This window comes from Semicossyphus pulcher, unplaced genomic scaffold, assembly GCF_022749685.1.
Source record: "Semicossyphus pulcher isolate SPU_LCO1_2020_fin unplaced genomic scaffold, fSemPul1.0.p SCAF_9, whole genome shotgun sequence".
NCBI lineage: Eukaryota > Metazoa > Chordata > Actinopteri > Labriformes > Labridae > Semicossyphus > Semicossyphus pulcher.
In genome coordinates this window covers 5,264,873-5,290,405 of record NW_027211770.1, presented here as the reverse complement: position 1 = coordinate 5,290,405, position 25,533 = coordinate 5,264,873, and the positions used below count along the sequence as shown (strand labels likewise).

General features: G+C 45.3%; 1 protein-coding gene across 1 annotated transcript in view; it reads left to right on the top strand.

Moving 5' to 3' along the window:
- Window positions 1-21,486, top strand: part of LOC138583699 (oxysterol-binding protein-related protein 10-like) — a 35,247-nt gene extending 13,761 nt beyond the window's left edge. The window contains exons 7-12 of the mRNA XM_069655658.1: window positions 5,790-5,954; window positions 10,048-10,567; window positions 15,045-15,231; window positions 16,938-17,120; window positions 18,834-18,987; window positions 21,159-21,486. Coding sequence (XP_069511759.1) covers window positions 5,790-5,954; window positions 10,048-10,567; window positions 15,045-15,231; window positions 16,938-17,120; window positions 18,834-18,987; window positions 21,159-21,203 — 1,254 coding nt within the window. The 3' untranslated portion in view covers window positions 21,204-21,486. The remainder of the gene's footprint in view (window positions 1-5,789; window positions 5,955-10,047; window positions 10,568-15,044; window positions 15,232-16,937; window positions 17,121-18,833; window positions 18,988-21,158) is intronic.
- Window positions 21,487-25,533: the final 4,047 nt, after the last annotated feature.

The window sequence follows — 25,533 nt, the reverse complement described above, 5'->3', positions numbered from 1 at the left end:
AAAAAGAGTAATCAGAATCCTTCTTAATGCCAGTTTATCTTGAACACACCAATCCATTATTCATAAAGTCTAAAGTATTAAAATTATATGACATCGTAGAATTCCATACCGCACAATTCCTGTACAAAGCAAGGAACAATTTATTACCAAATCACCTACAGAAAATGTTTCATGAAAGAGAGGGAAGGTAAGATTTACGGGAACAATTAAATTTTAAAATACATAGATGTCGAACAACAATGAAAACATTTTGTATGACCAATAATGGAGTAAGACTATGGAACAGACTGAGTGTGGATCTGAAACAATGTCCAAGCATCAACCAGTTTAAAAATAAATATAAACTAATTCTTTTTGTAAGATACAGGGAAGAGGAGACATGAGGTGTGTATGTATGTTTGTATGTATGTACCAGTATGTATTTATGTTTCAATCACAGGACTCTTCTTGATCAATCTCAATCAAGAAGAGTTCTATGGTCCTCACATATTGTTTATTTACTTGTTTATTTATTCTATTTATCTTCTATTGTTAGCACAGACAAATATGGTTAGTTAGTTGTGTTTGTGAGTTTTTTGATAGGGATGCAGAGTAAACTAATTACTAATTAGTTACAAAGTGGAGAAGGGGTAGGATTAAATAAGCTGATGCTTCTTCCTACTCCTTTCGAACATGTTAATATTGTTCAGTTGTTTTCAATTGTTTTTAAGTATTTTCTTTTGTTCTTTTTTCTGTTGTTGCTCTTCTTTTTTTCTTTTTGAAGCCTTCATTCATTCATTCATTCATTCATTCATTCATTCATAATTCACAGAGACTACCAGAGAAGTTCTCGCTGACAGAAACACAGAAAGGGACGTCTGAGTCTCTCTAAGGAAGAGATGAGTGACTGCAGCTGCCTCTCACAATCACAGCAGTGCTCCTCTTAATGATTGTTTTATCACTAGTTAAAAGGTTTGCTGCTCTGTTGTGTAATGAACATCTTGTTTGGTTGATGAATCTCTGACCTCTCATGGTCTATTATTTATTATGTTTATACTAATTTAGTTGGCGTAGCTAAATAACACCTCAAAGTGTATTTGCCTTTGCTCTTTGTTTTAGCCTGAAAAATCCTTTGTGTTTCCCTTATTTGGAGTAACATTGAGATCGAGGTTTCTACTCACACCTATAGATGCAAGCTCGAACACATCATCAGTGATGTTACCTGGGGTCATAGGGTGTTTCAGGTCCTTCAACATCAGACCCCCTCTCCCAGGCGACCCAGACAGGGTTGATCAGGCCCCAGCTTGTGTTCAAGCAGCTTGGTTGTCCATGGATCACCCCGCTTGATCCACAGCCATCTCAATGCCTTTTCTGCAGCATCGGAGGTCTTCTTTATGGCTCTTCTGCTGTGCCCTTCAGGACCCTGCAGAATGAGTGGCCAGTTAAACCTTTGCACCTGACCTCAAATGGTTCGCACCTGTCCCTCCATCCCCTGCTCTGACACTCACCCACCAGCCTCTTGTACTTGGCTCTCTTTCTGTCAAAGGCCTACTCCATTCAGTCTTCCCAGGGAACAGTCAGTTCAAGTAGGACCACTTATCCTGTTATGTCTGGCCTCTAAGTGGTCACTGCGATGGGAATCTGAGCTGCCTCCCAAGGTCAACCATCAGCTGTCAGTCCTGTGCTGTCGCAAGGAGCCTCCCTGCTGGACTTTGCTGTCGACTGCATTCCTGCTCAGACCTCATTCTGCACAAAGTGGTGTCTCTCTTTTTCCTTGGCTTTGTAATAGTGGAGACTTGGAGTGCTACCCAGACCTGCCCGTCCTGACGCCACTGCTCCCACCAGCACTCTTTGTCGCAGCCACGATTCAGGCATGTCAACTGCCTCATGTGCCCTCCATCTCCTCCCTGTCCTGACGTCAATCCCTGCAGAGGAGTCTTTGGTGACGTAACAGTCTCGGTACTTCAGGACCTCCCTTGTTTGTGTGACCATGAACTCCTCTGTCAGGCTACTGAACTTTTCTTTCAAAGCACTCTACAATGGTTAGAGGGACCTCATATACTAACAGTTGCCAGAGGAGTCTCTGCAGGATGCCATGTTGGTAAATCCAGGCTTTAAATGTATTAGTGCTGGTTGTCTGGAGTGCTGCAGTGTTCCTCAAGGTGCAATTGAAGATTTTCTCCTGGCTCTTGACTGGCTGCTCCAAAACTGATGGAAGCCGGACACCTTGAATGAAGAAGTGCAACTTGTTAGTTACCTTCCCCTTCCTTACCACCAGGGATCTGGACTTGATTGGCTGGCTAGAAGTCCATCCAGGCCCAGTTGATGATTTGTTCAAGTCTTGGAGGGTCCATCTGCAGCCTGGTACAATGTAATTCTGTCAGGTCATCCATATATGCTCTGATTGGGGGGTTACCGAACGCCGGACCTGGTCAAGGGGCCTCTGCACTGCAGCTCCACTTACTTGACCAACATGTCCATAGCCAGAGTGAATAAAATCACTGAAATGGTGTATCAAGTGATAAAGTGATAATCCCCTTCTCCAGCCAGTGCTGTGATAGTAAAGAATGAGGCCCCTGATCTTGCCTGGAACATGGTTCCTGGAACATGGTGCCAGTCCAGTGTGTGTTCGACAAGCTTGTGTGGTAAGCACCTTTGAGATCCCCCCCCCCCCTTCTTTACCGAGGTGTTGATACAACCAGTCCAACCAGAAACTCTGTCAGGTGCCGGGAAACAACACAGAAGAATATTTTGTTCTTCACGCTGAGAAGGGATATTGCTCTGAACTGCCTGATGGTACTTGAGTCCTTGGGAATCCAGACACCCTCTATACATCTCCACCGGTTGGCCACCTTCCCCTCCTCCAGATGACCTAGAAGGTTCTCCACAATCGCAGCAGAAGCCTGGGGGACCTCTTGTACATAAGGGACACCAATGGGGCCAGATGCCGAACTCATTCTGGCAGCTCTGGCACTGCATGGGCCCAGGTCTTGCTCCCGCACTCTGTTGTTGTAGGTTGTGCTGAGGTCCCTGTCAATCCCGTCTGTAGTAAAAGCAAGGTGGCCTCTTCGCTTTTTCCCAAGGTTCTAAATCCTTGGTCCTCCTGCGTCTCACCCGGTCCTGTGTATTGCACCAATTCCCCGTCATGCATCTCATTTGGCTTGGTGGATCTTCAGGCCATGCTGTTTTTGCACACATTGCCACCATAGACTGTATAAAAAGATGGCCGACATGTCAGGACAATCCGCAAGTGGAGACGGAACTAAAACAATCACTACAGTCATTGAAGTTTCCATACCTGTGAACGTTAACTTCAGACCAACACAAAGAAGCTGTTCTGCTGTTAAACACGCCGGCATGCGGGATCCTTGCTGTTTTTTTCAGTTATTCGGTTATTCCACATGTTTGGTGCATAAAAAGTAAAAGCAAATTTTTTGTAGGACAAACTCAGAGTTTGGTGACGGGAAATAAAGTTTCTTTCTTTTTTTAAAGAGCTGCGATGTTGTTAGTCATGTGCATCGCTGCACAGTCGACAATCAGGACACGGGGAGCAGCTGCTCTCACAGTGTTTAACAGAGTCGTTATTACAGACTGAACCATCGTTCAGCCCCGGGGGGGGCAACAGAATGAGGACAAGCGAGTGAGAGAGGAGGGTTTCCTATGTAGTAGTACTGTGTGTGTGTGTGTGTGTGTGTGTGTTTGTGTGTGTGCATGCAGGGGGTGGGGCCTGTGGGATGTAGAGGATTGTCAGCATCAGTGTTAATCCATCCGTCAGAAGTGAAGCAGGACGAGCTCCTCTCTCTCTCTCTCTCTCTCTCTCTCTCTCTCTCTCTTTCCTCCTCGTCTCATCTTCCTCTGTCCTCTTCATCACTCTGGTGCTGCCCCCCCTGATCTCTCTCTCTCTCTCTCGCTCTCTCTCTCTCTCTGGTGATTTGTGTTTTGGGTTGGGGTCTCCCCCCTCGTCGACATGAAGTCCATCAGGACTCCAAAGAAGTCAGCCGTGGTTTCCTGCCAGGACAGCAACGTGAGTGTGACATCACTGCTGTGTGTGTGTGTGTGTGTGTGTGTGTGTGTGTGTGAGTGTGTGTGTGCTGTATTAGCACGGTGCTGAGCCTGATGGTGGGTGAACAATAGTTGTTTGTAGAAGTCGGTCAGATTAAACAGTGTGTTTCTGGATCACAGTGTGCACGGCTGAGTGTGTGTGATTGAGAGGGTACAACTTCTATTAACTTTTTTTGGACTGTGTGTGTGTGTGTGTGTGTGTGTGTGTGGTCAGGTCAGGTCTGCAGCGAACGAATGTTTGCATCACAGATAATCTGCTGATTCTTTTCACAACTAATCGATGAATCTTTGAGTCTGTAAATGTCATTAAAGTCTTTAAAGTCTGCTAGTGTCGAACCAAAAGTCCTAAAGCCCTAATGATGAATGTATGAATGTGTGAATGGTTGCAGCTCCAGGCTCACACAGTGATGTGAGCTGGTTAGCTGTGACCGCTTCTCTCAGTCTTATATAACCTCAGAGTAAACCTGCATGTTAATGAATTATTGAACGTCTTCCTGTTTCAGACTGTCAGAGGAACAGTTCTCTGTCACAGAGAGCAGAGTCACTTTCAGCTGTGAGTCTGGGACAGAGTGGAGGTCTGCTGAGACCTGACCTAGGATCACTTCATCATGGTCAATGTGTCTGCTCCACCTGTATCACCTCCAGCTTCTTTGTTTCGCTCGCGGCTGACATGACACGGCTGTGCATGATTCACACAGTAGAGTGTTTTCTGCTTGTGGGTCTGTCAGAGAGACAGAAAAGTGTGTGCACATGTCAGTATGTGTCCATGTGTGTGTGTGTGTGTGTGTGATGCATCAGGCCATTTTAACCCTGTTGTCATCATTGTGTCATTATCCATGACATGTCACCAGGTCCTCTTCTCTCATCTCTTTATGACATTTACACTGATAAGATGTAACACACAGATCTTGTACTAACACAGAGTCTGTCCTCAGGACAACCATTACGAGCATAATATAACCAGTTAAAGCTGATTTTGGCGCCCCCTGTGGACAAAGCTGTACCTCTGATCTCTGTGCTGATTTTGTCCTGTTCATGTTTAAGTGGTTTTTAACAAAAAAATGTCCTCCTGCTTTCTTTAACAGTCACATGTATCACTCTCTTTACATTTTTGTACTGTGGCCCTGAGAGCTCAACGCACAGCAACTTAAGAAAACACATGCAAATACACAAAACACAAGCAAATCAAGAAAACATCTTCATCATTTGACAACACATGCGCAGCATTTAGAAAACACTGTTTTCTTAAGTTGCTGTGCGTTGAGCTCTCAGGGCCACCATATTTTTGCCCTGGAGAATGTAAACAGAGGCAGTGTGCAGTTAATCTCTCCATCTCTAAGAGGACATGTGACCCCAGCAGCATTGGATCACATTCAAACTGTGTCCTGTGTTAAACAGCGCTCAATGCTGATGTCTGATTGAAGCCTCGACCGTGTCGTTTCTGTCGTGTAGCTGAAGTTTTGGTGTCTAAACAACAACGTGTCTTTTTATGTTTAGGCACCAAATCAGTCGTTCAGGAAAAGATTTTTATTCCATCACGAAAACTGTAAAAGAAAGAGGTTATGTCATGCTACGTACATAATGTAACATATGTCATTAAAATAGGTCGATGTTTGAATCTTGCACACGATTGGAACTGATGATGTCACATCTTCTGACGAATCATCTTCCTGCTCCAATGAGCCGTTAATTTGTGTAGACCAATCTTCCTATCAGCTTCACCAAAGCTCCTTTGTCCCCCCCAGCAGGGACACCAACAGATCCACACCAGCAGTCCAGAGACCCCCGACCCCAGTGAGGAGACCACGGACACAGATGACAACGAGGAGGAGGAGCTGGGAGTCCAGGAGGAGCAGAGGAGCATCATCATCCACCTCCTGTCACAGCTCAAACTGGGCATGGACCTCACACGGGTGAGACTCTGTTGCTTTCTTCACCGTCTCACAGCTCTGCCCCCCCTTTCCCCCGGTGTGTTGGACTGTGGTCAGCAGTCAGATGTGTCCCGCTCACGTGGTTCTTCTGATTCTTTCAGCCCACTGAACTCAGATTACTGATGGACCACTGCTCTGATCACAGGGTCTCTGCATACCTGAGACCCTGAGCTTTCAGCTCAACATCACATGAGAAGGGGGGCTTTATGATTTTTAAGGCCTGCAGGCCCCCCTCCTCATCGTGCTCTGCCTGTAGAGACACATTTTTAATCCACTCATTCAAAGGGAGAAACCATCCGCCCGTCTCTCCCTCCCTCCATCCTCTATTTGTCCTTCCTGTGTGCTCACTGATGGGTGGAGCTGCAGGGGGGTCGATGTTCTGACTTTGGCTCTCACCATCATACCAAATTGACAGGGGGATGGGGGGGGGGCATCATATGGAAAGTTAGGTTACATAACAGATCTTTGCGTAATGTGATGGAAGAAAGAGAGACAATAACAAAGCCTAACGTACCTCATCACATCACATGACGCTAAGCTAAAGGTTATTCCCCTGTGTAGCCGTCAGCTGAGTCTCATGGTCTGTGAGGTGTCTGAACCCTCAGAGTGTTAGTGTGGGACAGAGTTTAATCGCCTTTAAGAATGGAGGATGCTTCAAAGTGTCTTTAGCTGCTGATCGATTGAACGAAACAACAGAAACATTACAAACACGAGAGCAGAGGGTTTTTTTGACGGCCAATTTGGCCGTTAATATTCAAGAATTCTGACCATATAGAAAAATATCGGACATATGCTTTGAATAGCAATATACGCCTAATTTATGAATACGGATGTCAATGATTAACCGATAATAAGAATGTTGACTGATTAACACTATCAGTTAAATAGTACAAAAACTGAAAAAACAAACTTTGTTGCATACCTCTGCGTTCCTGTGACGTTCGGTCCATCTGAGCAGGTATTCTCCACAGAGGGTCTCACAGTCAACAGACTGCGCACCAGACTAACATGTTGCTATTTCTTCACCAACACCAGCAGACATACTGTCTCCAATAAGGACTGCTGTAGGCCTGGCCTTTTTATTTTAAGTTTAAACAGCCTATTATTAATGTATTGACTGTTTTTGAGGAGAAAAGAAACTTAACATTTACGCACAAGGCACAGCAGGTAACTCATTAATTATTCATAATTCCAGACTGTCAGGTCCAGACAGGGTCTTACGTGTGATTATCATCAAAGAAAGGTCGGCTGTAAATGTTTAATTACCTTTTTTTGCTGCTGGATCACAACTACACGTGATACCGGCAAAAAGGCGGTACATACCGGCTAACGTAAACCCTGCATGAGAATAGATCAAGAATAATTAGACAACTGTGACTACATTTGTCTGTTATTTCTATCATTTATTCACCTGGGCGACCACCCTCTGTCTCTGTCTCTGTGCCAACAATGCTCCGCCATATTGAACATTCATGTTTGCAGCTTTTATCTTGTAGAAACCAAAAGATTAATGGAGGTTTGTTTAATAGTGTCAGGCTTCAGACAAACTGGTGGACTCACGGAGCAGAATGAGACGAATGGCAAGTTCAGGGTCTTTAATCAGTCCGAGGTCAAATCACAGGTAAACAAAAATAGATCAGGCAACAGGATCAAAAAGAGCAGGCAAAAGGGCAAAACTGGTCATACACTGAACACTGGGAAAACACTGGATATATCTCACTGGAAAGCTCGACAATCTAGCACAGGGGAACAGACACAAGGGGTTTAAATAGGGAGAGACACAGTGCCTACAAGACGCAGGTGAAACACATTGAGGCAGGGGAAGGTAATCACAAGCGGAACTTGATAGGACATAGCAGAACGGACAAGAGACTTTCAAAAGGAAGCACAAAAAGTGAGACTGACAAGAACATAACAAGACAAGACATGACAGAACCCCCCACCCCAACAGCCGGCACCTGATGGCCCAGGGTCATCAGGATGCCGCCTATGAAAGTCTCTGATTAGGGTTAGGTCCACGATGTTCTGGGAGGAGACCCATGACCTTTCTTCAGGGCCATAACCCTCCCAATCGACAAGGTACTGGAAACCGCATCCTCTTCGAATCACCATCAGGCGGTGAACTGTGTAGACGGGCCCTCCATTGATGATCTAGGGGGGAGGTGGGGGTCTGGAGGCAGGGACTAATTGGCTCTCCTTGACGGGCTTGATGCGGCTGACATGTAAAGTAGGGTGGACCTTCATGATTCTGGGGAGTCTTAGTCGAACAGCACAAGGATTACTAACTTTTGACACCGGGAATGGTCCCAAAAAAACGAGGCGCCAACTTACTTGACTCCACCTGGAGAGGCAGGTCTCAGGTGAAGAGCCACACTCTTTGCCCAGCCTGGTAGCTGGGGGCTGGGGTCCGTCGGCGATCGGCGGCCTTCTTGTAGCTCTCGGACGTCTGAAGTAGGCTCTGTCACACCCGCAGACACCGATGGACCAAGGCGAGGGCAGAGGGGACGCTGACACGCTCCAGGACTAAAACCACAGGAGGCTGGTAACCATACACACAATTAAAGGGAGACATACCGGTTGAAGAGCAGGGTAGAGAATTATGGGCGTACTCCACCCATATGAGGTTGTAGCTCCAGGTGGTCAGGTTTTGGGAGACCAGACAGCGGAGTCCGGTCTCCAGTTCTTGGTTGAACATCCCCGTCTGTCCGTTGGTTTGTGGGTGATAGCCGGACGAAAGGCTTGCTGTAGCACCGATCAGGCTGCAGAATGCCTTCCAAAACTGAGCGATGAACTGCGGCCCCCGGATGGATAAGATGTTTCTAGGGAAACCATAGAGACTGACAACATGGTGCAGGACCGCCTCTGCCATCTCTCTGGCAAAATCTGTCATTTTAGAAAATCTGTCAACTATTGTGAGAATGTTTGTGTTACCTTGAGAGGATGGTAACCCGGTTACAAAGTCCAGGGAGATATAACAAACCGGTCTCCGTGAAGCATTGTTGCGGGAGCACTCGGGGTATGCTTTGTGAGAGGACTGCTCCGACACCCAAATCTGAGGCGTCCACTTCCACGATGAATTGGAGAGAGGGATCAGGGGGAGTGAGGACCGGAGCCGAGGTGAAACTCCTCTTTAGGCACTGGATGACAGTCTCAGCTGCCAGGTCCCACTGAAACTGGCTCTTGGAAGACGTCAGGACGTTTAAAGGGGCGGCGACAGTGATGAAATTCCTAATGAATTTTCTGTAAAAGTTAGCCCCAGGAACGATACGGTGGGCACATGGAATTCGCATTTTTCAGCCTTCACAAACAGTTGGTTTTCCAGCAGCTTCTGCAGGACCTGTCGGACATGAAGCACATCCTAGCTGGGGGAGAAAATCAGAATGTCATACAGGTACAGGAAGACAAACTTATTGAGCATGTCCCGGGGCCTTGACCAAGGGCCTGGAACACAATCTGAAGGGCATTACTAAACATTCATAGTGACTGCTGAGGGTGTTGAATGCGGTCTTCCATTCGTTTCCTTCCCTAATACCCGGAAGAGATCAGGGGAAGGGGATTTCTGTTATTAATAGTAAACTCATTTAACCCTCAAAAATCAATACAGGGCTGCAGTGATTGATCTTTTTTTATCTTACTCCTGCATAGCGAGAGTTTCTGGGGCGGAGAGAGAGTACTAATGTTCCTGGGTGTGGGTGACCTTACAGAGGAGATGGCCATCGAGTGCACTAGCATCCAAGGGCTGGGGTAGAGGCATAAAGGTAAGACAAATAGCCGTTCTGATACCATTAGTTCCTTCTCAGGTACTTGAGTATCAGCCGACAGCGAGCACCCCTTGGTGCAGGATCTAATATATGAGCATATTATTGGAGGAAACTCTGGTTTCTGAGCACACTGTGATCCAATAATCACGTTCTGTATCCGATTTTCTTCTCTTTCCAAGGACAAAACAGTTCAAAAAATCTTTAAAAATCTTCTTTATTAAAGTTGCAGGAGATGTGGAGATGTGACTCCTTAAGAATCCAGTGAGTCAGCACATTGATCGCATGATCTAACAGTTACCCTCCTCCCCCTGCAGGTGGTGCTCCCCACCTTCATCCTGGAGAAGCGCTCCCTGCTGGAGATGTACGCTAACTTCATGGCTCACCCTGACATGTTCCTGTCCATCACGTCCGGCTGCTCAGCTGAGGAGCGAATCATCCGCTTCGTGGAGTATTACCTGACCGCCTTCCACGAGGGCCGGAAGGGTGCCGTGGCCAAGAAGCCGTATAATCCCGTCCTGGGGGAGAACTTCCACTGCTCCTGGTACGTGCCCCGGGGCCGCGTCCGACCCCTCAGGACCACCAACTGCACCGCTCCAAACTCAACACCCACAGACAGGTCCACCACCCCCGGGTCCCCTCAGAGGGGGGGGGACACCTGCAGGAGGAACTCAGACTGCTATCATGTCCGCTTTGTGGCAGAGCAGGTGTCCCACCACCCCCCCGTGTCAGGGTTCTACTGTGAGTGCAAGGAGAGGAGGATGTGTGTGAACACACACGTCTGGACCAAGAGCAAGTTCATGGGCATGTCTGTGGGGGTGTCCATGGTGGGGGAAGGTAAGACTCCACAGTGTGAACTCGTTACACACCCTGATCACACACTGACACTCACTGATACACACTGCTCACACCCTAAACACCCTGACACACCCTGACACACACTGATCACACCCTGACACACCCTGACACACCCGATCACACCCTGACACACCCTGACACACCCGATCACACCCTAATCACACCCTGACACACCCTGATTACACACTGATCACACCCTGACACACACTGACACACACTGTGTCATCAGCAGAGACCGGACAGGCTCTGCTGTGTGACGCCCCCTGCTGACCTGCCAGGGTGTGTTAGTGTGTGTCAGGGTATGTCAGTGTCTGATCACACACTGACACACCCTGATCCCTGCCTCATGTTTCCTGTCAGTGTAACAAGAACTCGTCCTGGCCTCTCTGATCTCCTCGTCATGCAGCATCCTGTCACACAGCTGTTCGTGCCTGCAGGTTTTCCTTCACACCTCATTTCTATTCCAACTGAGCTTTGTTTTTCACACCCTGCTAACATCCTCATCTCTGTCTGCAGTTATCACAGTCACTAACATGAACAATGGTGCTTTAGTTCCCCTCTGCAGTTTTAATCTCCTCCTCTCACTGAGGTTCAGAGCACAGCAGAAGGTCACTTTACTGCCCAGCTGCTGAAGGGAATGTTGGAAGATCTCACTGAGCCCTTAAAGGCTGTCCACCTCCTCTAAAACATTTATTATGGCTGTAACCTCTGGTGAGACAGCAGGAGTAGCAGTAGGCTAGGTAGTCCCAGTGGCTTCATAACTCGTCTTTAATTAAAGAAAACCTGCTAACAGATAATTAAGGACATGTTCTGATGTCCCTGTGGAGCTCTGGTCCCTGTCTGACTGCATTCTCAGCCTATAAACTGCCCAAAATAAAATACACTCGGCATCATTAGAAGATATATTTACATTAAAACTATTAGAAGAAACATTTTACCATCCACATGACTGCAGCTGTGGTCCTGCAGTACATCCTCTGACCCCCCTTATTAGTGTGGAAGTAAAGACTCGCCTCAGAGCTTCAGAGCTTCTGTTCACTTTACCGTCAGCAGCTACAGAGTCATTAAAGTAGCTACATATGCTAGTATACATTATCTGAGACCACCTGACCCTCGACAGTAATAGGAGGAGGTGTGACCACATGATCCTGTCTGAGGTGGAACAGCTGGTGTTCCTACATGTTTCATTTCACATTCGCTCCAAGAAAGAGGATTAGCATCCTGTCAGCGTGGTGCACACAGCTTTGGTTCAGTGACAGGACACACGGGTATTATGGGGCTATGAATAAAGCCTGTCAAGAACTGGCTTCAGGTGTATCATGTCACACCACGTGCTACAACCTCCATGTCACCTCATGAGCTCTGTTACAGCAGTACAAATGTAGCTGTATGAAAACTAATCCACCCAGCTGTATTCAGATCTAATGTGTCTTCTGTGTGTGCAGCACTGACAGCAACAGCACTGACTGGAGCATCACTGACTGCAGCATCACTGACAGCAGCATCACTGATTGCAGCATCACAGACAGCATCACTGAGAGCAGCATCACAGACAGCATCACTGACAGCAGCATCACTGACAGCAGCATCACTGATTGCAGCATCACAGACAGCAGCATCACTGATTGCAGCATCACTGACAGCAGCATCACAGACAGCAGCATCACTGACTGCAGCATCACTGACAGCAGCATCACTGACTGCAGCATCACTGACAGCAGCATCACTGATTGCAGCATCACAGACAGCATCACTGAGAGCAGCATCACAGACAGCATCACTGACAGCAGCATCACAGACAGCAGCATCACTGACAGCAGCATCACAGACAGCAGCATCACTGATTGCAGCATCACTGACAGCAGCATCACAGACAGCAGCATCACTGACAGCAGCATCACAGACAGCAGCATCACTGAGAGCAGAATCACAGACAGCAGCATCACTGAGAGCAGAATCACAGACAGCAGCATCACTGAGAGCAGAATCACAGACAGCAGCATCACTGAGAGCAGAATCACAGACAGCAGCATCACTGATTGCAGCATCACAGACTTCTGGCTTCTTTCACACATGCACACACACAATCAAATAAATGCAGAGATGCACCCAGGCAAACATAGATGGTAATAGGAAATAATGAAACAGCTGACTGGCAGGATTCAGACAACAGAATGTTTTCTGCTTGTGGGTCTGTCAGAGAGACAGAAGAGTGTGTGCGCATGTCAGTATGTGTGTGTGTGTGTGTGTGTGTGTGTGTGTGTGTGTGTGTGTAGGTGTGTGTGTGTAGGTGTGTGTGTGTGTGTGTGTGTGTGTGCGTGTCTTAGGGGAGCAGATGTGGATGTGAACAGGACAGCTGTCTCTTATATAAGCAGCAGGGAGTGAAAAGGAAGCAGGACGGGAGCTCGGGAGGGACAAAAGGCAAACAGCACGTCAGTGTTACTGCAGAGTTACAGCTTCATTCACGTCGACCTCCTCACAAACACATCACATCCTAGATTATTCATGGAGCCAATTTATAATCTACAGTGCTGTAAAGTAAGAGATGAGTCAAACTCTAATCAGTCTCTGTGTTTTATTTTCTTTAGAGCAAAATCAAAGTGATCAGAGCAAAAGAAGGAAGGCAACTCTCATATCGAGTTCAGGCCAAGAGTGAATGAGGTCTGTGTGATTTAAACAGGCAGCTTGGGGGAGCAGCCTGAGAGATAAGATGAGATAGTCTTATATTTGCAAAAATCTTGAATGTAAAAGCACAACTTCCCCTGTGGTTTAACCAGACACTGGTTCTTAACTAAACTAGATGTCTTATTTAAACACCAACAGACCGAGCATCAGTCTGACCCAGAGCCATGTCAGCTGCATGTCTCAGTCAAATGTAGAGACAGCTTCTTCAGAGAGCTTGACAGCTGTGTTTATGACACACTTTACCCTTTAATGCTGGCACAGTGGTCTAAATAATACATCGATATCATACATTTGAATTTCAGCACAAATATTTCTAAAATATAACTTGAAGTATTCCATTACATTATTTATCTGATGCTCATGAACACAGCAACTTACGAGAAGTGCCTTCAAACCAGATCATCAACTGCAAGAATCATGAACATGAACATGAACTCATCAAAGATGATTGACTGCTTCAAGTGCTGCAATAACATGAATAAAACAAACGAGAGCGAGAACCAATTATCATTCTACCAGTGAAGATGTATAGAGTTACTGCAGGGCGGCATGGTGGTGCAGTGGTTAGTGCTGTCTCCTCACAGCTAGAAGGTTCCTGGTTTGAATCCCGGTTCAAACGTAGTGGGCCTTTCTGTGTGGAGTCTGCATGTTCTCCCCGTGCATGCGTGGGTTCCCTCCGGGTACTCCGGCTTCCTCCCACAGTCCAAAGACATGCTCTTTAGTTTCAGTGGTGACTCTAAATTGCCCGTAGGTGTGAATGTGAGCGTGAAAGGTTGTCTGTCTCTGTGTGTCAGCCCTGTGATTGACAGGTGACCTATCCAGGTGTAACCCTGCCTCTCGCCCAATGGCAGCTGGGATAGGCTCCAGTTACTCCGCCCTGAGGTATGATGTGATCATGGACAGTGCAGAGCTTGAGACTACAAGCTGTTGGAGGTTAGAGAGGTGGGTCTGGCGGTTCACTCTGTCGACAGAGGGGAGGAAAGCTGCTCAGCAGTGTGGTCGGTAAGAGAGGAATTCTGAAGCCTTTTTTATAAACAGTTCTGCCACAGCGGCGTAACGAAACTCCACCATCATGTCGCCTTTGACATTTGACATTGGACCAAGCAACGCCGACATAAAGCCGCACCAGTGTGTGTTTTGACAGCGCTGCGGCGTTGCAGAAGAAAAACGTGCGTACGTCCAGGCGTCTTAGACTGGGATGGGTCCAGGGGGAGTTTGAGTAGAGGGTTTAAATATCTCCTCTGGTTGGGAGACGCCTCAGGATCCTCTTGGTGATGGAAAAACAGTGTTGCTTGGGGGGGGGGGGGATGGATTGATGGATAATTTGTTGCTACACATGGTGAAATCAACTACGATGTGCTGTCTCCCTTTAAAGTGGCTGATGTCGTGATAACAGTGTTTGGTGTGGTGGAATTGTGCAGGGTTATGTTGTAGTCATGCTTCATTTGTACCTGCTGGGTCAGGTGGGATGTTCAAACACTATGATTTCTGCAGCAGTAATAATCACACAGTTCGGGGACAGTAACAAACCACTTTCACTCAACATGTCATTGTCCTCACTCACACCACCTGCTGTACCTTTCTACATCTACTTCACTATATTTCACTTTACTGCAGCTAGTTGAAGCTTGTCCTCGTGTTTGTAATTGTTTTTTTGCTCCAAACTGTCCAAACCTCGTCTTTTGTCCAGAGATCCTCTTTATCTTTATAACACCGTTGCTAATCCTGGCAGTGATGAACATCTGGAGGTGGCTCTTTGTGTCTCCTGCAGGTGTCCTGTACTTGTTGGAGCACGATGAGGAGTATGTGTTCACGCTGCCCTGTGCCTACGCCCGCTCCATCCTCACTGTGCCCTGGGTGGAGCTCGGGGGAAAGGTCACCATCAACTGTGCCAAGAGCGGGTACTCTGCCTCCGTCACGTTCCACACCAAACCTTTCTATGGAGGAAAGGTTCACAGGTAGGAACACAGAGTCTCTACATGCTCGTGTAAACCGTGTGTGTTTTACACCTGCGTTGTGTTGTGGTAGTGAGCGATGGTTCAGGAGACAGTACGTGGGTTCTGGTTCTCTTTACTTTCAGCTGTGTAGCAGACAGAAATACTGTCAGTCATGAGCTGTGTGTGTCGTGGGGCTGCAACTGACTCTTCCATGATAAAACAAATGCGCACCATTAATGAGGTATGGCGGCACTTGCTGCCTAGCACTTAAGCTAACTTAGTACGCTAGCATTAGCTTTTTATCTTCAAATCGAAACTCAAATCTCTGCAGGACTGACACAGGACGAGTCGGATATTACACCAAACATTAGTTTGGATGTGTCCGAATCACAAATCACAACTTTTATACACATTTATCCGCAGAAAGTCATTTAGCGGTTACCTGCTTCCAGCCATGTTAAAATTGGCTTTGGCCGGAGCGCGCACCGTGCATGTGTGTAGCTGTGTCATCATGCCCGCGCACACACAGACTCCAAAACACACAGGCAGGAGAGATAAAGGAAAACCCAAAAGAAGAATTATAATGAAATTGATCAGATGTGTCACACAGCTACATGTTTGCCTGTAAGCGTTCTTTTCATGCAACAGGCTCAATAATGTAACTTTGTGCTGGAATGAGACCACAGTAACACTGCGCAGTGAACAGTGAACAGGCACCAGTTACACAGTCTACAAAGAGTAGAGTGGTTGGCAGCATGTCGGGCTGTGAGAGGATGAAGGTGTGATAACAGCAGAACTTTAGCACACGTGCAGTTTGACTGATTAAAGGTGAACAACGGTGGTGTTAAGTTGGTGGGAGGAACTACTGTGAGACATTTGTGTTCTTTGGCTTTTAGTGATGTCTGACTAAACTGCATTTGAGTTGCATTATGGGTAACGTAGGTTTTGACAAGGTGAACAATCCATGGATTTAAAAAGATGATATCTCTGCCTGCTGCATTGTTTTGATCCTTTTCATCTCAGCTTAACTTTATTTATAATTTAGCTTCATGTCTCAAACACACATGCAGCCCAAAGTGCTTCACACAGGAACAGACAGGCGGGAAATGAGAACAAAAATGGACAACAATACTCACAATAGTGAAAGACTAAAACATTACAACAGTACAAACATAAACATATTAGAAATCAATAAATAAGAACACACAGAAACAGACAACCTTTCACGCTCACATTCACACCTACGGGCAATTTAGAGTCACCAGTGAACCTAACGAGCATGTCTTTAGACTGTGGGAGGAAGACGGAGCAGCCGGAGGGAACCCACGCATGCATGGGGAGAACATGCACACAGAGAGGCCCACTAGGTAATAAATTAAAAGCAAGATTATAAAGATAGGTCTTTAATTTCCTTTTTAAAATGCAGTGAACGGGGCATAAAAACAGAGGGCTGTCTTAGTATCAGTTAAAAAAGAAGCATTGGAGGACCTCAGTGATCAGACGTGTGAGAGAGCACGGTCATGTAAAGCTTTATAAACAAGTGAAACTCAGCAGGAAGCCTGTGCAGCGTCTGAAGCACAGTTCATGTGATCCATTTTCTTTTCCAGTTAAGATACGGCTATGATCTTGGCTGCTAATAGAAGAGTTAAAGTTCAGCTTTTTCAATGAACTCTATTGTGAGTTAGTTTACAAAGAAATTAACACGAACCGTGTTTGTGCTGTGACAGAGTGACCGCGGAGGTGAAGCAGAACCAAACAGGAAACGTGGTGTGTAAGGCGCAGGGCGAGTGGAACGGCGTGCTGGAGTTCACCTACAGCAGTGGAGAAAATAAAGTGATCGACACGTCCAAGCTGCCCATCATCAGGAAGAAGATGAGACCGCTAGAGAAGCAAGGCCAGTACGAGTCCAGGTGAGTTTGTGCGAGTCAGTCTGACACATTTTTAAATGCTCACTTTGATTCCTCACAACACACCTTGTGAGCTCCATATGTCTCTTGCTCCTGGTCTGAACCAGTGCCTGTATATAAAGATGGCCGACGCGCCTCCTCCTCCTCTTGTTGTACAAACATGAAGCCTAAACCGTCCAGGAGCGGGCGCTGCCATCATCTGTATCCAGAGTGTGTGCAGTAGAGATCGGCTGGGGGAGTCGCAGTATTGACGTCCCGCCCCTTCCTCTACCCAAAACACACCTTTACCTTGTGTCCTTGGCATGTTGGAGCCCTCAGGTGGCCTTGCCGTTTTGGAGCCCTCAGGTGGGCTCAGTCTGCAGCAGAACAGCTTCTTGTGTCGGTCTGAAGCAGATATTCACGCTTATGGAAAGTTCAATGACTGTAGTGTTAGTGTTAGTTACGTCTCCTCTCGCCGTTCCTCCTCTACTCTGCTACTCGGAAACAGAACGCTGCAGAAGCCCCATTTGTCCACAGAGCTGTCAATCATGAGGCCACACCCCCTTTTTATAGCATCATATAACTAAAAGTAAACTTGTCAGATAAACGAACACTTGGACATAAATCAGCATGATAAGAACTAACTATAATGACAGAAACCATGTTGGAGAAAAATGTATTTGACGTGTATTTTGATTTTATAGTTTGTCTTAACAGTAACCTGGCCTCTGTGGTAGTTACTGAAACACAAGCAGGCTCCGGACCCCTTAGAAATATCAAACGTGGGAACTAAGAACACCGGACCAGCCTTCATGAACTGCAGAGTTCTGGGTCGAGCGAGGGCTGTGAGATGATGGAATAAGGGAATCAGAATGTACCAGAGGAAATCTAATGGAGCATCTCATGGATCAAACTCTACGTTAAGTGTTAAGTCATTAGATTATTACAAAAACAGTGTCTTGGTTCCATGAACACCCTGAACAAACTGTGTGAACAGAGGACAGTACCTCCCTTACACGCTGCTGTTTAAATACAGTATTATTCATTCCTCTGCTGCCTTCAGTGCTTCTTATCTAACGTCAGTCCAGGCCTGTGGGTGTCTGCTTAATGAGCGCTAAAGACGTGTGTGTTCTTAATTCCTCAGACAGGATAAGACGACGATGAACTGGAGGAAACTAGATCCAAGCTGCGTTCTGCAGCCTAAATGTTCAAGAACGATAAAAAGAAAGTCTCCTTAATTAAACGCTTTGTCTCTGCGCATCACATTACAGCTGAAGTGTTCTGTTCGTTTCAGCCAGTAAAAGCTTTTAGTAGAAAGTTTTATTTCGTATTTTAACATTTGTGGGACCGTGACAACATAACACAGATGGTATATTGATTCTTGTTTTCAATGTAGTCTTCTGTATAATTACAGCAAACTAAGCTAGTCTCAGGAGTTTCTCACTTCCTGCAGGGTGTGGTACAGTATTAGAACAGGAACTGATCTCAGCTCTGTCTGCATATCTACAGGTCTGTCTGTATGCACCTGTGTGCTGGGTTGGTGGAGAATCTCGGTGCAGCTTTATGTGTCTTTATGCATGAAAATAACAAGCCTTCAATACATGTTTGTGGAGTCGACAAAGAGATACAAAAGTGAAGGATCTAACGACCATCAGTAGAAATCTTTTAACACACTGAACACATATGTGAAGTGTGTGAATCGTTCTAACAGTGATTGTTGTGTGTTCCTGTGTCCAGGCGTCTCTGGCAGCATGTGACGGCGTCTCTGAAAGCAGGAAACATGGAGGCAGCCACAGAACACAAACACTTCCTGGAGGAGCGGCAGCGCAGCGAGGGCAAACAGAGAGCCACCGCCAAGACCCCCTGGACCCCCAAATACTTCCTTAAAGAGGTGAGGAGGAAAACAATAACTGCTGTCCCTGTGACCTGTTACAGCTTCTTTAGTCTTCACCAAGTTCATACGGCAGCCATTTTCCTCTGCTGTCATGCTCAGAGTGGGGAGCGCAGATGCTGTTGTGATACTGCAGAGTTCAGTCCTATTAACTTGTATCATTTATCACAGCTGATTGATCAGCAACTTCAGAAACAATCTACAGTGAAAATCTGCAGTTAAAGCAGATTTAGTAACCCATTAGCTACTGCAGGACAACAGCTAACGCATGTGAGCATTCAACACCTTTCTAGCTAACATTTTCATTTGATAGTGGGAAACAATATGATGACTGGAATATAAAGTAAGCTAATTTAGCATATAGTAATGAAATGGTTCAATGCTAACGTTAGCTGTTGGGACTTAATGAGTTAGCAAAAGAAAATATTAGTAAACTTACTAAGACAGCTAACTCGTAACAGCTAACATTAGCATTCTACAAATTCCTAGCTTCCGTTAGGCCACCTTTAGCTAGCTAACATCATTAGCTTGGAATTTACATCTTTCTTTTTAACTTGTATTAAAGCAGGGGTCTCAAGTCTCACGCAATGGCCGTGAGACTCACGCATTTAAGCCAGTTCTCACGGTCTCACACACATGGTATTTCTCACGCTGAAATGCACAACACAGAATTACGTGGGGAGTAAGACCTCTGCACGGACTTCATACTTTCCTGAGTTAGCGCCCAACTGCCAATCAGAAAACAATACCCACCCGAAACAAGTCACCATGGTGTGTTCAAATGCAAATTCTAGAAAAAGAAAATTTAGGTAGGCAACAATAATATAGTTGTATAGTGCACTTTAATGATAAAATTAAAGCAAATATTTAAACTGATGTAAAACTTAATTTTATACAGTAATAATCACTTTTACATGGAGTAATTTATAAAGTAATTCAATAACTTTTTAGTCAAGTAACTTGCATGGATAAGGGGTATTTTACAAAGGCAATTAATCGTGATTAATCACAGCCTAAAACTGATTAATCAGATTACATTTAATCGACTGACAGCACTCATTTTTAGTTTTTCATTTTGCCAAGTTATCAAAACAAGGATTGTGTATAATTGACATAAAAAATCATTTTTACTTTTTACTTTTGTACTGAAGTAAATTTCAGAGCGTGTACTTTTTACTTTTACTTGAGTAAAGGAGTTGAATCAGTACTTCTACTTTTACCAGAGTCTTTTTTTTACACAAGTATCAGTACTTCTACTTAAGTACAGAGTGTGAGCACTTTTGCCACCTCTGCAGTGATTGATTGAACAGAAAGTTCGCCATTGATTTAGACGGCTAGCAGAGGTTTACAGTTGGCTACCATTTGCTAACTTCAATTAGCCAACTGTAGTACTCAGTGTGCGAAATGTCCGTCAGTATTAATCAAATTTTAACAGTAAATCTTCAAAATCATTCAATACTGGTGCATCTTTTACAAATATTCAGATTTCAAGGTGTTTAGCTTTTTGCTGTCTGTGTGTCCTTCTACCTTCATCTCTGTATGTCTCCTGTTTATTTCATATTGATTAAGATAGCTATAACCATGTTTTGGATGGACAAACCTAATACACAAACATAATGAAGGTACAGTTACATTTATGACAGATTTTGTGTGTGGTGAGTGTGTGGAATTAGTGTTGTGTGTGCATAGAGTAAGGAGAAAGAGAGGAAAAGGGGAGGGGTGATAAGAAGAAGGAAAAATAGTATAGATTAAAATAAATATATTGGTAGATTCCTGATATTGTATGTTTAACAAAATTTAATAGTGGTAGTGTGAGGTAGGACTGGTCGCAGGTAAGAGGCAGATCTCATGTTTGAATGTATATTTTATATATTATATTATGTTATATTATATATTATATACAGATGAAATCTCACTCTGAGCTTTTGATGAAACTTGAGAGGTCTGATTAAAGACTGTATGAAATGTTTTATATATCAGGGCTATTTAACTTCCACAGCACGTGGGCCGCACAGGATCATCACAGCATTGAAAACTTCTAGAAGGAAGCTTTACTGTAAATCATCAGCAGGGCACCTCAGGGGATATAACCCCCCCACCCCCCATTTGTGAACTCTTTTATTCTTTGTGTGTGTGTGTGTGTGCGTATGCGTGTGTGTGTGTGTGTGTAGGGTGAAGGCTGGGTGTACCACAACCCTCTGTGGAAAGCTCACTGACAGCAGCAGTGGGAGGACATCTTCACACCTGGACAGCGAGTGAGGTGATCAGCAGGCTGGCCAACAGAGACAAGAGAGAGAGACACAAAGAGAGACAGAGAGCCTCTGTGCCAGAACAAGACGTGCCAAAGAGGACCAGAGGAACATGGACACACTGTGATGTCCAATCAGAAACATGCTGGGGCGGGGCCTGGTGTCACAGGGTAGCGTCTCTTACAGGATCAGACCACGGCTCCAGACATGCTCCTGTAAACAGCTCCTGTCACTTCTCTGCACAATGTACCTAAACAACAGCGTCACAACTAATTTGCACAATTCACTGTACAGTATAGTGTAAACAGCACTGCAGAAGTGTGAGCAGAGTGTGTGTGTGTGTGTGTGTGTGTGTGTGTGTAAGAATGGATAGATAAACTATTAAACCACATTTTACGCACATGTCAGAATCTGATGAGGTGACAGCTGCAGCGCTAATAAATCCCTCTAATCATCATCTACCTCCATTACATGACCAAGCTCTCTCACTTCCCCTGGTGGTTCCTCTCCATGCAGACACTCTTTGTTTTCAGACATCTGCCTCTAAAGCTTCTACATCCACCTGAAGAGCACAGAGGTGGATGGAACAGGCTCGAGCTGATTACATTCAAAAATTAAACCTTCATTCTTTGTTTAACAATCCACAATGTTGAATTTCTTAAAAGATAATTTTTTCCAACCTTTGAGCCTCAGAATTAAATTCCATTGACAGTCTGAAGCTTGTGTTTATATTTAAAGGTTGTGATCTGATGCTTGGACATGGACGGCATGTTGGAGAGCTGATAAGGAGAAACAAACGTATTCCATCCTTCCAGAGAGGAGGTGAAAATAACCATCTATTTCACTTTAATGGTCACACAAGCAGCAACATTCAAGCTGCAGCTAATGCTGAAGTGCCAAAAGCTGCAGTTCCTCTGGTGTCCACTTGAGGCTGTCTCCATCAGTGAGTCAGTCCCCATAGAGCCCCATGTTAAACTTTACAGCAGCATTGCTCCAGTTTTCACACTCATTAGCAGCTATCTGTGTCTGTGCTTGTCATACCTGCTTGTTAGCTCGTTCAGTATATATTAATTTATTTGTGGTGGCCGGTGCGTGGGCGCTCTCTCTCCCTCCACAGAGATGTTGGTGAGCGATCAGTGAGTTCACTACGCCCCATGTGCTCTCTGAGCTGCTTTAGTCTGATAGATAAACTCCAGTCAGCTTCCAGCACAGATAGAATCTCACTCTATGGGAAGCATGATGGTTGACTAGCTTGTTAGGCACAGACACAGACTTTTTATCTATAATAAATTAGCGTTTGCCAACCCCTCCCTCCTCTCCAGCTCAACCCTCTCCTCCAAATATGGTCACTTGTGGCTCCAGAAAACCAACATGGCAGCTTTTTAAAAAGGCTTTAAAAGGGAGTCGACAAACCAGTGGGTGGTGTCAGACTATGTCCACCTCCTGTCTATGCTGTTATCACTTCCATGACCATTATCAGCATTAAATAGAAACTGCCATTTATTCTATATTATTATTTTATTGTATATAGCTGTAACATTAGGTGTTAGCTTCAGCTAGCCTGTCGCCTCTGCATCCAGTGTTCATAGATGAGGAATTACAGGTAGTCAATCCGTTCATAACTGATGTATATTTGACCAGAGATCTGTTTATGCTTTCTAATCTGACAGTTTGCTAACATGTGACTCTCTGACTCCTCCGACAATGGAACAAGATTTCTTCTGCCTCCTGATCTGCTCTACCTCTGACAGTCTTTGTCAAACCAAAACTCATCTCTGCAATTAATTAATCATCCAATAATTTATCAATATATCTGTATTTAACCTCTTCCTCTGACAGCTGCACCTCACCAGACTGATGACTCGTAGTGGCTGTATGAGCGTGCCTGTTGTGTGTTTATATGTGATGAGCACCACTGTGCACTTTGTAGATACATTTATATGAGGATTCAGACTCAACACAAGCTGTCCTGAAGTATAATGATCAGGACTATTTTAATCTTCAGCAACCAACCTTTGGTGGGAGCAATATTATTACTGAAGTGATTTTTAACCTATGAATCGAGGTCTCACCGGAGTGGGACTCATCTGCCCAAACATCTGTTTTACTTCTAGTTCATATTGATTAATAGAGGCTCCGTTGGGACGTCCTGCAGTGTCATCTGGAGCTTTGAGCACAGTTAACCACCGAACCCCTCGTCCTCCATCTGACATGAAGTGAACTAACCTATGCAACACGTGACTGTAGCCAGTCTCTGAGGGGGACTGAACAAGCTCTGTGTTTGTTTAAAATAAAGATCAAACCTGCTGTCTCTTTGTTTGTTTTATCAAGTGATTTAATAACTTTTACCTCAAAGTAACTCATACCTAAAGCTAGCATGTAGAGGTTGTACATGAGTGTATGAGGATGAGCATGAACGCTGATCAACACTCTGCTCCAGTGAAAAGGTGCTATGCACACATCTGTGTCAGTATCCTAGAACCCAATATAGGAGCATTAATATGAGCACTGTGTGTATGTGCTGCCATCTGGTGGGCAAAATGAAACCGCACTGGGAAAATGAGAAATAACAGCTCCACCTCTGAAGTCTCCTTGACGCTACGTTTATGTATAACTGAACAGTTTTCATTCTTATCACTGACAGACTTTCAGCGAATTAAACGTGTAGGGGAGACTGGGGACAGCTGCAACGCTCTGTTACGCAGAGACGTTTTGACAACAATATTAAAGTTACATCTCTCTGCTTATTACAAACCTCCTGCTTTCTTACAGTGCAGACGCTTTGCTGCTCGCTCTCCGCTGAGCTTCCTTTGTTTTGCTGATCTTTTTTTCACTCAGACTCATGGACACTTATAAATCACTGGGACTGTAATTGTTAGGTATGGGAGGTCTTTTGGCATATTTCAACAATTCTCTGACCTACGAAGCGCTAGGGGTTACAAGACTTCTGATTTTTTCAGGTCGACTTTTCTATCAATAAAGTCGACCTAACGTCGACGCGTCGTTGATGACATCATCAAATACACACATGCAAAAAACACAGAGGGCCCTATTTAGACGGCCCAGACGCACAGTGTAAAGCGCATGGCACTAAGAGGTTAAGGACGTGTCTGACGCAGTTTTGCTCGTTACATGGTGCACAATCTGGGCGCAAATCCTTCGATTATTCATAGGTGTGTTTATTACATGACATGAATCAAACCAATCAGAGTGTCAGCTCTCTCTTTAAGAGCCCGGTGCGCCTGCAGGCAGGCGTGTTGCTATATTTGCATATTTAACTTCTTTCTTTCCATTGTGTTCTTGAACACGCAGAAAGAAACACAGGTACGACACATGTCGAAGCATGCAATTTCACTGCCCGACAGAAACGAACATGCTGTGTACATTTACGCATGAGGAACAGCATCAGTGATTTAAACCTCCAGACGGACAGGATCTCATGTTTATTAAAGTTCTGTGTTCTGACCATCAAAGAAAGGTCGGCTGTAAATGTTTATTTACCTATTGTTGCTGCTGGAGCACATGGCTATGCTGCCTCCTGAGTCCTCCTGAGTGATGGGCACTGTACAGTGTGTTAATATCTCTGCACATGATTGTAGGTGCCGCAGGTAGTTATGTCTGAGTATGGTTATGTATTTACCTCTTAGTTTCGTGTGTGTGAGTGTGTGTCTGTTTCTGTGTGCATTAGATAGAGCCTGCGTCAGAATGAGCGCACATGATGGAGAGCTTGGTAGTTTTTGGCCCCCCTGAGGTGAAGCAGGTGTGTGTGGAGGCAGCAGTGAGCTTGTCCACGTCTTCCTGCACTTCTCAGCAGATCGGTAACAAATAGAAAGCAGCATCATGATTTAAGGAGACGAGGGAAACCAAAGCTCGTCATCTCACAGTCCCATAAACAAAGTTATTTCACTGTATCAGCAAACACACTGCTTTTTCCTGATGAGTCAAAGTGCTGCTGTGCGTCCCCGTGTGAGTGACAAGCAGAGACTCGTGTTGTGAACTCTCTGATGTATGTCCATAATGCGCCCTCTAAATAGCAGAGACAGACTGCGCCACAGACTTTAGACTTTAGACCAGGTTTTTGTTGGTCTAAGGCGCAGTCGCTTTCTGCGTCCTCTAGACAGCAACGCACCACCCGTTTAGATAGTCTTGTGTGTGTGTTCTTCTTCTATTGGCTTTAATATGCGTGTGCGCTTTATTTGGAGAAAATGGTGGTTGGTGGTGACGTTGACGCGTCAAGTTTTCTGTGCAAGCCCTACATAGCGCTTCATAACTGTGGCCTAACAAGCCTGTGCTGCAG